The 12929-nt window shown below is 49.9% G+C and overlaps 1 protein-coding gene across 2 annotated transcripts in view; it reads left to right on the top strand.

Annotated features, from left to right (window-relative positions):
• Window positions 1-12929, top strand: part of ADAP1 (ArfGAP with dual PH domains 1) — a 39622-nt gene that overhangs the window by 19228 nt on the left and 7465 nt on the right. For both annotated transcript variants that reach the window (XM_042864038.1, XM_042864037.1), the window contains exon 5: window positions 11961-12073. In XM_042864038.1, coding sequence (XP_042719972.1) covers window positions 11961-12073 — 113 coding nt within the window. The remainder of the gene's footprint in view (window positions 1-11960; window positions 12074-12929) is intronic.

The following is a 12929-nucleotide window of genomic DNA, read 5'->3' as shown; positions in this document are numbered from 1 at the left end:
ATCATGGTTTCCAGTAAATCTCCAGCAGCTGCTTCCACTATTGGGCTCTTACTGGATTTCAGCAAAATCTTATTACAAATCTCTGTTCTGATCCTGCCATTGTCCGTAAGATCTTGGCTGCTCAGTCCCTGACTGATAGAAAAGTAGAAAACGCGCCTGGAGCGGTGGGGAGATGCTGGAGGGAAAGCGGAGTGACAAAGCCCCTGCAAAGGCAGTGCAATTGTTTTGCAGATGATGTCACTGGTTGCATTTCGAGGGCAAGCATTACACTTGGATTTCTACCTGGTGCAGAGGTGCAAAAAGTGCTCTTGCTCAAGCAAGATTTTAATCGAAGAATGTTCAGCAGAAAAGGGTATGTGGCTGACTGTACTGGAACTGCAAAACCTGAATGTCTGCCAACACAATGCAGCTACTTCAGAGCTTTACTTTTTTTTTTTTTTTTTTTTTTTTTTTTTTTTTTCAAGTTGAATATCAAGGTTATCAGAGTCTGTTGTGCCCTTGTCAGGAGTGGGTTAAAGCAGAAGCATCCCTCCAGCAAGCAGCCTTGTGAAGCCTCCTCATGCGGCCAGAGGCACAGAGAGCTTCTGTTCTCTGGCATGACATCAGCTGCGGGTGGCTGGAAGGTGACATGCTGGGAGCCAGGCTCCACAGGCACTGGCCTTGGGAGCACTCTCCTGAGCCCTGGAGATTGCTGCTGGACACGGCACCGAGCACGCAGTGCCTGTTCAGAGCCCACGTGCTCTTCCTTGGCCATTCCTGGACTGCTGGACAGGTTGGTCATGCACAAAAAATGGTGAAGGAAAGAGGAATGCTGGTGAGTGAGCTTGGTCAGCACCTTTCCTGCTGGCCCGGCTGCCACCAGAGCTGGTGGTGGCACTCTGTAATTTCTGTGTTTGTTTTTTTTTTGGAGCCCAGATCTGCTGTTTTGTGATTTGGGAGAAAAGTATGCTGTTTTTAAGCATCTTTCCCCAGCAGGGCTGAAAGTATTGGCATCTCTGCTGCTTGGTGCTTTGGGGATGGGGAGCACCCAGCGATGGGGATGTTGTGGGGGAGGCAGAAGACACCGCATCTCGTGCTGTGTCCTGGCCACGACAGCATCCGCATCACCACTGGCCAATGTTCAGTGCCCTTTATATTCCTTCCTGGTTTAATCCTGCATTTAATATTACACAGCATCTGCTCCAGGATTGAGGGGAATGCTCTGCTTGGATTGAGGGAAATGCTGTCATTGCCTCCAATCAAACGGTGGCTGCTTCTCCTTCCTCTGCATGCTGTACCAGTGCTCTTTTTTGGCAGCAGAACTTGGCAGTGTGGCACAGGGCAGGTCACCTCGCCTGCCACCTTCTCTGTGCAGAGCACACACTGCCTGGCTGGGCTCACAGGGGAAGCATCCATCAGAAAAACATCCCCAAAACAGCACTGCGTATGGTTTCCAGCCAGACATCAGCAGCGGGTCCAGCCGGGGCAGCGTGTGGAGCTGGGGCTGTTGGAGAGCCCTCTGCACAGCCCTGGCTCCGGGAGCAGCTGCTTTGCAATACAAATGGCTTAAACATCAAACACGGACCGTGCTGCAGCGCAGACAAGGCGCATCAAAGAGCTGTTTAGCAAGCCAGACTGAGGAGAAGGATGCGATCACAGCACGGCTGTCGTCTTTTTGTTCCTGGTGACAGGGATGTGCCTGCGCTGCGTGTCCCGGTGCCAGGCAGGCTGTGTTTTGGCAGGGCGGTGAGATGTCATGCGCCCAGAGACTGACTCAGCCTTTTGCTGCTTTCTGTTGGTGCTGCTAAGTGCTGATTCTCACACAGGGCAGCCCCTCTAAAAATGCGATGCCATCTAACGAAGGCTCCATTAAAATCAAAGGAGGGTGCTGTGCCGTGTCCCTGCATTGCTGAAATGAAAGCATGCAGTGCCAACAGCATGCAACAACAGAAAAAGCTGCAAATGCAAAAGCTTTTCTTTTAGAAATGCCTTTGGTGCATTTTGACTTTTTTCTGCTGTTCTGTCTGGGCTGTGGTTAAAGGCTGGGAACTGCTCTGTGCTCTCCAGGAACTCTGAGTGCTGCAGTGACCCAGTGCTGTGGTGGGGGAAATCAGCATTCCTGTTACAGATAGCTGATGTTACAAAAAGAGCAAGGAGTGCAGAGCAACGTGCTGCTGGCTTCAGCTTTCCTGAAAGCACATAGGCAGCCAGAGCAGCAGGTGAGAAGGTGTAGGTCTGAGTGGGAGAGCTGGAGTTGGCCCAGTGGGGCACTGGCACTGCTGGCTGCAGGGCATGTGGCTCTGCCAGCTGAGGCTGCGTGCTCACAGCTACCTGGGGCTCCAGCTGTAGTGTTAACAGCTGGTTCTGTCAGGCTGCCTTCAACACAGCTTCCATCCAAGCTTCTATAATTAGCCCCGCAGCAGCTTTCTTGCAATAGGAGGAACATAGGGAAGCAGAATGGTACAGGTTGCAAACCTTACTCCAAGCGCACAGGGCTGGCTGATAAAATTTTAAATAGTTGTGGTTTGGTCTTTTTTTTTCCTCTCTTTTTTTTTTTTTCTCTCTGTGTGCTTTGTACAAATAGCTGGGTTAGGGTTTGTTCTTTTCCCCCTCAAAAAAGAATGAGTAAGAGGTGCTCTTTCATTTTGCATCATCCCCGACAGAAAGGTTTACGTCTTCCAATTCAACTCAAAGATGTTTCATTTGTGGTCAGCTTGGCATCAGGTTTATGTGCTGGGTTAGCAGCAGTCATGGGATTGCTGCTTGTTGGGGGCTGAAGGCATCGCTGTGTTTTGGGATGGGGAGCTCCAGGGGGTTGCTGTGCCTCTGGGCTCTCAGGCTGCCTGGTGAGCTGTGGGATCATGGGGTGTATGAAACACCATTATTACTGATGTCAGCCCTCGGTAGCTTTCCCTGTCTGGGATGGTATTGAAATACTGCGTTTTGGTGTTGCTCAGACTGCCTGCTCTTGTGACCTTGGGTTTCTACAGTCAGTAAATTAATCTATTTTAAATGGAGTAGAGCTAAAGAGAAAAATCAGACTGGTTCTCCACACTTTTGACGATAAACTTTCGGAGAAAGAATGGGGGAGGCAGCCCTTTCTGTTTCTGGAGGTTTCTGGAGGCAGTTCTTGGTGTCCTGATCTCCGCAGTGCTTTCGTAGCACAGTGCCCTGAGGCCAGAAGGCTGCTGCAGCATCTTGGGTAATGGAGGGGTGGGGATGGGGAGGAAGTAAGCTATAACTCAGTGCATGGAAAGCACTGGTTTCGTGGCAGCTCATCCGAGCTTAATTGAATTGCTATTAAAGATCCGTTCTGTGTTGGAGACCTGTGCAGGGCCAGGCACTTTTTGTCTCTCACCAGATAAAGAGCGTTTTTCCGGGGTGATGTCATGTCTTTTTCTGGAGTTTGCCTGGGATGTTGTTGCTGAGCCTTAAATCAAACTCAGCTGAGAAGTGTGAGCATTTCTTACTGCCTTTCTGCTTCAGCCCGTCTCCATCGCGGGTTTTGTAATTCTGTGCTCCAAAAATAAAATGCTGTGAATTCTGTAATGCTGTGGAAGGATGGGGAAGGTTTGGCATCTGGTGCTGCGTGATGAAGCAGGTCAGCATGCTATGAGTGGGCATGAGCTTATCAGACCTTCAGCAGAGAGCTGCTCAGCAGCTGGCTGTGCTGCAGTAATGGTAATGTAAAGAAGGAGGAGCAGAGAGTTGAGAGGTGTGCGTTGTGTTTTCTCCCTTGTCTGAGTTTTCCCCTTGAAGCCTTGGATGCAGCAGAGAATTTTCCACGTTCTGCTCTCTCTTGGATGCAGAATAGGACTGGAAGGTGCCTCCCTGGCTCTCCCAATGGGACTGTTTCTAAAGACGTTGCTGCAGTCAGGGTGGGTGCACAGCAGCTGCGTGGATGATCCTGGTTTGTTTCCATCGCCAGCTCTGTGAGAGCAGCGGTGGTGTGGCACAGTGCTAACAGCAGCATATCCCCAAAATGTCTGAAAGGCAAGAGAGGTGCACAGCAGGGTGTGAATTTCAACCTTATGCGCATTGCAGAGACTGGAAGGAGGAATTACAGCATAGTGATGGCAGTAGGAATCTTGATCAATGATTTATTCAGGCCAGGATTGAGCCCAGATTTATGTAATTACAGGAGGTCGTACAGTGGGACCACCCTGCTATGGGGCTGAGGGGCAATAGGTTCAGTAAAGCCAACGTAAAGTAAAGCCAGGCTGTGGCTGTGCTGCTGATGCACCTCCCCCTGTCCCACAGTGCTGGGAGCATCCAAACCAGGGCTTTCTGGGGCAGCTGGGATTGCAATAAGTCCTAAATTAAAAATTCTCCCTTCCCTGCATAAAGCAATAGCCCTGACTGTAAATGTGTCAAACACTCAATAATAGATGCTCAGGAGCCATTAGCACTGCAGCAGATGTGCTCACAGCCATTTGGATTTCTCTTCAAAGCAAACAAAGAGGAACGCTGGGCGTGTGAGAGGATGGGCTTCCCTGATTTATGGTCGTGTGGCAGCACTGCCTATATGGGGGGAATGCTTCGGAGCAGGATGCCCTGGAGAGAGAATCCTAAACTGCTTTGAAGTCAGTGATGAAGTTCTCTGCTGGCTTCAGCAAAGCTCTGGTCAGCAGTTAAGTTCCTCTCATCCTTGCTTGGGTTGATCGATGAGAGCTGCCACCCATGCTGAGGTTTTATTTGCTGGTATGGGAAATAGAAAATCCATCCAAAACTGTTCAGGGCTTGGAATGTATTTTGGCTTTTCCCACGGCCTGAGGGAAGCCCAGACCTTCAGGTGCTGCCCGGGGCTCTGCAGTCATTTGGAGCCTCAGCCTCAGCAGTGCGCAGCTCAGCACAGCCCGTCTGTGGCGCACGCTGAGGGAGGGAATGCTGCCCATCTCCATGGGTCCTGTGTGGGGCTCTGGGCATTTAAAGTTCAGTGCTTTCTGCAGTGTGGTGGGCAGTCCTCGTGCCTCAGCTTCCTTCTTGCTGGTGCATCCTTTTGTGCAGCTTTTGTGCGCTTCGTTGCTCAGTGACTGCAGGGAGGGCTTGCTGGGCTGCTCACGTCCTGCCCTGATCCCTGGTTTGGGATTTTGTGCTAGAACTCCAGCTTGCAGCAAAGTAATGCTGCTGTTGTAGGGATGCTGCCATGACTTGGCGCTGCGTGCCTGTCCTTAAATGTCTTCTTTCCCAGCTTCTCTGTAAATCAGACCTCAGATGTATTCAGTGCTGGTAAAAGGGATGAACATCGCACTGCCAACCTCTCAGCTTTCAACTGCCTTTTTGTAATAGCAGACTGGATTCACAAGATGAAAACGTGAAGGTTATTTACCTGTAACTGCTGTTCTCTGAGCAGCCAGCAGCTCCCAGGTGGCCGTGCAGGAATGCCACTCAAGGAGGAAGCATTTGATTTCCAAGTAAAATTAGATTCCACGTCCAATTCTCAGTAACACAAGCACAAGGCTTCCAGTAAAGACTTGCTCTGTAGCAGAGGGTTTTAACCTCTCAATGCAGATACAATCTAATTGCACTGCAGCAGCTAACTATTGCCTTATCTTCAGTATGTAAACGCTTGCTCCATAATTAAGTTACCAGGGAAGCTGTACTGTATCGATGATCAGTTATGAAATAAACTGATAATCTGATAAAAGGGAGGATGTATTCTCTACAGTGCAAACCGAACCTGTTCTGCCTACAGTGGTCAGGTAAAGACTTGAGGATTTTACACCTCATTATGTTTCCCCACTGTTCATTCCTCCATAGCATTTTCAGGGAGGGGAGCTCTGGCTGATAGAGCAGCTTTAACAGGAATTGCTGTATCCAGTGGAAGTTGTTTTCTGGCCAGTATCCTTTGCACCTCCATCCCCACCAGCATTCATCCCAACGTTGGCACCCTGCTGTCCCCACCTGTCTCGGTTTGGTCGCTCTCACCCAGGCAAGGTGTGATGGGATCCCATCCAAGATACCTTCAGGGAGCATTAAAGGCTGTATGAGCATCTTTGTCACCTGAGAGCTACTCCGTAGGGAACGATAGCATGTGATTAAAGAAACTGGTTAAAAACAGCTTAGGAAGCTGGATTAGGTTTATAATCTCTTATTATGGTTCCCTTTAGCTGACAGCTCGGTGAAAGAAGGGGGTCTGGATTACACTGGGAAACATTGGAATTGACAGGAGTGTTTTCTGACTGTTAGGCTTAGTGGTGTCATGAATGATTTTAATCAGATTTAAATGGTGGCAAACATCACAAGCTTAATGGATTTCAGCTTTATTATTGGGGCTTTGCTTAGAAGCAATTTGAATTTTCAGCTGTGTGCCAGCAATGCAAGTGTGTTCACAGTGACATTAAAAGGGACTGGAAACCCAGGGCTGACCTTGCATGTAAATACAGCACACCCATGGATGGGGACAGACTTTGTCTTTTTTCCATCAATCTCAGGACCAGGATGCACTGTTCAGCTCAGCCCCACGGGTTTTTTCTGCAGAGCCAGTGTGTTTGGCTCTGTTTCACACAGTATATGGGTTGTCCCAGGGATGATGTACAATGTTCTCTATCCCTTATTTTAGGGGGAGTGGGATTCTCTCCCCGACCATCCCATTGTAAGGCTTTGTGCTGGCTGTGCTGCCCAGAGCTGGGCAGGCTGTGAGGTTTGATCAGAGGCAGAGCAGTTGCTGAGGGCTGTGCTACCCTATTTCTGCACTGCTTTGGTAGTGGATCCCCACCTGTTTCTCTGCTCATCATTTTTACGTTGTGGGAGAAGTCACCTTGCAAGAGCTCAGCATGGAAGAGGGTTTTTTAAGGATGTGTTTGTTGGGAGGATTGGTAATGGGAGACAACCTTGTGCGTTGGGCACTTGTGGTTTGACTCCTGAAGCTGTCAGGGGTGGGAATCATCACTGAGGTCGTCTCAGCTGTTTGGTGCTGCCAGTCCTCAGGAGCACGGAGGGAGACGTTGGCATTTTTGAGGTTCCCCCAAGCAGCAGCACGTGGCATCGCTCCCTTTGTCGCCGTCCTTGCTCACTGTGTGCCACCCAAAACCACCGACCTGTGGTTTCAGGTAGTTGGACGTTAATAGTGATGTGCTCCCCTGGAAGGCCAACCAGAGGTCTGTGTTATCTCAATCATCTCCTAAATCCCGGCTTTGTGTGTGATGTAGCCATTCAAGAGCTAATTGCCTTTGATTAAGTCAATCACTTGCAGAGTGAGTGGGTTAATTGGGTATTGTGGAAGCAATCAATCTAATCAGCTGCTTGCATCCATAGCTGAGGCACTACAATGCAGCAGGGCAGTAATTGTTTTATGAGCTCCTGGATGGCAGCAGAGGCAGACTGGATGGCAACGAGAATCCTTTCTCTGCAAAATGGCCTTTTAGGAAAGGTAATTTGCATGTTAAGTGCTCATTAGGAGAGCGCTGATTGATTAAGAGCTGGGAAAATCTCCCCTCTAAAAATGTGTGTGCCGGGTCGGGGTCAGCACGTGGTGGATCCTGGGGTGTGTAATGGGGTGGGGGTGTCTTCTCTTGGGGTGGGTTGAAGAGGTGTCTGGAAGGTGGGATTGCTGCCAGTGCTGCAAAATGGAGAAGTCCCACTTGGCAGGACGTGAGATGTGCCAGGCACCCATCCCAGCATAGGGCACACCAAGAGCTTACCTCCCCAGTGCCCTCCCTGGGGCAGGGAAGCTATCTGCATTCCAGGGTGACTCAACAGGTGCCCATTTGCCCCTTGCTGAGGCTTTTGCTTCCAGAGCAGGAAGAAGTGCTATTGCTTAAAGCAATCAAACCCAACAATTTACGCTGTTGCAGCCAAACAAGAGGTTTACAGTTCTTTCTGTAATGTTATTTGAAATCTGTTCCGCTGGGTCACGTCACCTTCTCTCTGTCCAGCTCTTTGATTATGGACAAAACGGTTTATTTCTGAAGAAATATCCTTCAGACTCATTGTGCTAAAAGGAAACTGTGACATCAGTGTCAGGGATTCTCCACTCAGCTGCTCCAAATAATTACGCTGTTCCTTAACCTCGCAGAACGAGCTGGCACATCATCTCCAGTGAGTTCCTATCTCCTGTTCTGGCTTAATTAACATCTTATGCTGTTAATATAGCAGATGGCTCTGCTTCTGACGTGCAGAAGTGCTGATGTTCACCCTGTAATTTTAGCAGCAAAGCGATGTGATGTAGTTGTGTTTAAATCTTCATCTACAAAGCTCAGAATTGGGGTCAGAGCACTTTGTCTGACTGCTGGGAGGAAAGAACCTATTTTTGGAGGTGGAGGTGCCCTGCTTGAGCTCGAGGAAAATGCAGTTGCTCTTGGATTACAAGTATGAGTAAATGTTTTCCTCTCTTTCAGCCTTCTATGCTCTGTCTGGCAGTGAGAGCAGGAGAGAAAGCACAGTAATGCATTTGTTCCTTGCTGAAGTGCTGCCTTACTACTATGTCTGGTTTTGGGTACATGAATGTTTCTCCTCAAAGCCTTGCACCAGGCCTGCTTGTACCACTGTGACAATCATGGAAACCAGCAGTTCTGCTGCCTCCATTCCCAGCTGAAGTAGCAGATTAAGCACCAAAGAAACCAGAGAGCAGATAGGGTTTAATTCCAAGTTCAGAATGCTTGATGTGGGATGAGAGAAAGCAAATTCCAAGCGTGTGTTCTTTTCTCCAGCCGGTGGGTCTGCTCACCCTCTCTCAGTGGTTTCTTGTTCTCTGAGAACAAAGGCTGAAACTGAAAGTAATTTTGGGTACTTCCTATAACCTGTGTGCACAGAGGGACCAAAAACCCCATCAGTAACAACTGGCCATAACTGACATGGGGAAGTGGTGATATTCCTCTTCTTAAAAATAGGGAACTTGAACAAATTGCTGGAGGAAGTCGGGTGGGAAGATGCTATCTATGCGAGACTGTCTTGGTAGCAAATCCTCTCGCTTGCTTCCTCTGAGGCACTGTGATAAAGCTGGGTTAGGCTGAAGCACCTGAAGGGTCTGGCTGTGTTCAGGGGCTGCAGACGTGCACTCAGCACAGCTGGCACAAGGCCGTCTTGTTTCTGGGCAACCAGCGTGGTAATTCCATTTTCCTTCCCCCAGGCAGCTTAAGCTGTGGTGATGAAAGGAATGTAGAAGTGGTGGTTCCTCTTTTTACCTTGGAAATGGCACAGTGGGTCAAAAATGCCCATTGCAGAGGTGTGAATTCTGGTTATGTGCATGCCATTTGTTGGCCAACTTGGTCACAATTGCTTGGTGGCCTTTTTACAAACCCGGTTTGTGCCAGAACTGCCCAATGCCAAGCGGCCCAAGCACAGGGATGTTATTCCTAAAGAGTGCTGGTTTTCACCAAGTGTCCCTTTGGCAGTCATGGCTGTGTGCTGGCGGCCGAGCGCAATGGCAGCGGGCGGCTGCAGCCTTTGTTCTGCACCTGCAGGTGATGGAGTGCTGTGTGCCCTGAAGCTGTGCTGCTGGCTGTTTTGCTTCACCATCATGAGTGCAGCCCTGCTGAAGGTCTGGGTTTGGCCGGGTAGCTCTGAACTGGAAGCTGTTGCTAAGGCAGGGCGGCCCATGGAGGTGAGGAGGGGCTCCCATACGTTCAGTAGGAGCTCGGCATCTGCAGCATCCTGCAGTTCTGCTCCTCGACACCTTCTCTGGCTGTTCGCACTGTCTTTTAGATCAGGATGTTGAGGACACGTCTTGCTGACATACTGATAGCCTGGGGAAGCTGGATGAGTTCACGTTCGGTTCACATCCAGTTCTCTGTGTTTTGCATTTATCGGCAGTGACAGGGGAGCAGGCAGCAAGTTTGGGCAGAGTGCAGGAGCGGCTCCCGAGGACACAGCCCTGGAGGAAGGAAGGAAGAAAGAAAAGAAGCAAGCAAAGGATTTAAGGAAATCTGTGCCAAAGTACAGCAAAATTAGCAGCTGGCTTTGTGAGAGTAGCCAGGAGCTCTGTTGCAGAGGCAATGGTTGTGGAAAGTGCCAGCATTCTTATTTTCTTTTTTAATTTCTCCGAAGGAGAACACAGTGAATTCAGATGCTGTGTTTTGGCTCAAAGGGCTGGAAAAAAAAGGAGATCATAATGATGAAAGTGTCCGTACATAAGAGGGTATGGGAGCCTTGGTTTCCAGCCTGGCTTTGATGCTGGCTCACAGTATTGCCCTGGGCAGCTCTCCAACCCCCTCTGTGCTTTCACCTTCTCATATGAAACTACTGGGGTGTCAATCTGACAGGGGTTTGCTTTCAGTGGACTTCATACATTTGCAGTTCCTTGGGGAAAAGCAATGAGTTTTATTCATTACCCCTTTAGTGCTAAGAGAAAACACAATAAATTTGTTGCAGAGAAGAGAAACAGGGCATCCTTACACCCTGTACCTCTTGGATACTTGTAGCAAAGTGCTCTGGATGAATGAATGAAGGCAATCCGCAGCCATGGCTTGTGAAAGGAGCTGCGGTCAGGCTGTGAAGCTGAGAGCTGAGCTAACTCAGGTGGGTGTATTTCAACTAAGAGCTTCCTACCTTCAGGGCCCCGGCAGCATTTCTCCCTCACATTAAGCAAATCTTGCATTTTATGACCATATCAGCTGGGCAGGACCTGCAGCCTGTCTGCCTGCTGTCAGCCCCACGTTGTGCAGCCCTTATCCCTGTTCAGCTCTGTCGTCTTCAGCCACTATTGAGCACGCAGTGGTTCTGCTGATACAACCTGTCAGATGCTGTTGTTCCCCACACTGGGGGAATTAATTTGTGCCACAGTGGTGATAAGAGGGGGCCAGCCAGCGCTGCTGCCCTGGACTGGTTTTGCTGCTTCCCCTTGTCAGACTGAGGATGATTCTGCTCACTCTGTGTTTCTTTCTCTCACGCTATGAGTGCCTTCCCAGAGGTTGGTTGTATTTTGATATTGGGAAATGTCCACAGTTGGGGTAGGGTGGAATGGATTGGCTGAGCTCACCAGTGTTACTTGTGTCTCTGGGGGGGTCTCTCCCAAGCCTGGAGGATGGTTGAGTGGGCAGGGTAAGGGCTCTGCCCATGTAATGCCTCAGACATCTCTGGTTTTGGTGCTCGGGTTGCTGGTCTGGTGTCTGTGCAGTGCTGCCAGTGGGTGTCAATGCCCTGAGCACCCAGAGTGTGTTCTGCACTTCAGGGCTCTGAGAGGAAGGGCTGGGCAGGCAGCAGTGTGGCTTCGTGCTTTAAAAGAAAGCCCTGCTGCAATGCGTGACCCATATTAAATAAAGAACCAAGGGAAGGACTGCTGACAGCTTTAAATATTTCCACTGCTTACATCTGCACCAAGCAATGAGCCCCTTGGCTGTGCTGCGTGCCAGCAGCCTGCGGTGCAGCCCGTGGTGCTGAGGCTCTGCAGTTGGCATCCAGCATTCGCAGCAGCGCGGGGTTTGCATGGCGCTTATTGCTGCCAGATGTTGACAGCTTTCCCTCACGTTCAGCTTTCTCTGAGGATCTGGAGAAAGCATTCGGCATAGGATTTCATACGTCCAGGCAAAAGAAAGCGGCATTTTGACTGTCAGCAGAGGCACGATAGCCAGACAGGTGCTTTGTCTTCAGTTAGCATCGTTAGCTGTTTGTGCCACTCTTACCTTGGTCTGCCCTGGTTGCTGAATGCACTTGTGTGTGTGGTTTATGTGTGTTTGTGCGTTTCTTATGGCATGGGAACATATGGTTTGTACTGTAGAGTGAGCACTGAGGGCTGGCTGGGGGATTTCTGTGCATCTTTTAATCTGTTTTTAAAAATGAAGCCTACATTCCTGTCATATGCACCACTATCTGAAGAGCTGGTTGGATGAGGGCTTTCTGCACATCCTCACATCCACTGGTAAGTCATTATAAATGTACAGCTTGAAAATCCTACCTCTGAGAGCCTGAGCCAAAAATCCGAAAGGATTGAAATCACAGGAAGGAGAACACCTTTTCCATGGGACCTGTGTGTAATTCTGCCTCAGACAAACGGGAGGTGGCTCTCCTTCTCCTCACCCTGCCCCTTTGCTCAATGTGCGCAGGGTACCGAGAAGGGTTTCTGTGGAAGAGAGGACGGGACAACGGGCAGTTCCTGAGCCGAAAGTTTGTGCTGTCAGAGAGGGAAGGAGCACTGAAATACTTCAACAAGAACGACGTGAGTTCCTGGGGCTGCTGTGGGGGTGGGAAGTCGTGCTATGAGAGCGTTGGTGCACAAGGAGTTTCCGCAGGCGTTGTGTCCTTGATGTCCCAGCTGGCCGCCGTGCTGTGCAGGACCTGCTCTCAGTCCCCAGTCGCTGCAGTGGGGAGATGCTGACCAGCCGTCCCCACTGCCCGCTGTGTTGCTCTTGGCTCTCCTTTCTCCACCATGAATTTTTCTCAGCTCTGGCCCTGTGTGATCCAACTGATGTGGGTCTTGTACCCATGGGTACCTTGTGGGGGAGGGAGCGCTGCCTGTGACAGCACCTCACAGCCCTCAGGATTTCCTCTTTCGGTGCCACGCAGTGAAGCATTCATCCTTTTCCCCAGAATGGATTTCATGTACTGGAAGGGAAATACAGAGCTGTTACCATGAACGTTGCCCTTGTGATTAATGGATAGACATTCTGCTTTTCTGCACACACAATGAGGGGAGCTGAGGTGTTTTCTATGATCTTTCGCTCTTCCCTGGTACCTCCAATGATCACCTTCAGAAAGGACGATGCCTCCATCACAGCCTCAGGAGCTTTCAGCTCCAGTAGAACACTGAGAGCAGTTCAGGCCTCTGCCACAGCTGCAGCAGTGCCTGTGCTGGATTCAGTTGCTATGAGCTCCGGTAGCTTGAGGCTACCTGCTCTGCTGCCACATTACCTGTGAGTCATGAAGTTGCTCATAGCACAGCATCCTTGCTGTCTTCGAGACCTGACCTGCCTATCTTGCTTCTGGGCTGAAATCTGAAATCTCCTTGAACTTTGCTGAGTTTTGCAGAGCAGCAGAGCGTTTTGCCATGTTGGCAGAAAGCATTCATTTTGCCC

Source organism: Lagopus leucura, unplaced genomic scaffold, assembly GCF_019238085.1.
Source record: "Lagopus leucura isolate 7727_CA_CO unplaced genomic scaffold, USGS_WTPT01 Super-Scaffold_760, whole genome shotgun sequence".
NCBI lineage: Eukaryota > Metazoa > Chordata > Aves > Galliformes > Phasianidae > Lagopus > Lagopus leucura.
Note: the sequence above shows the minus strand (reverse complement) of the source record. Positions and strands in the feature narration are given on the sequence as shown.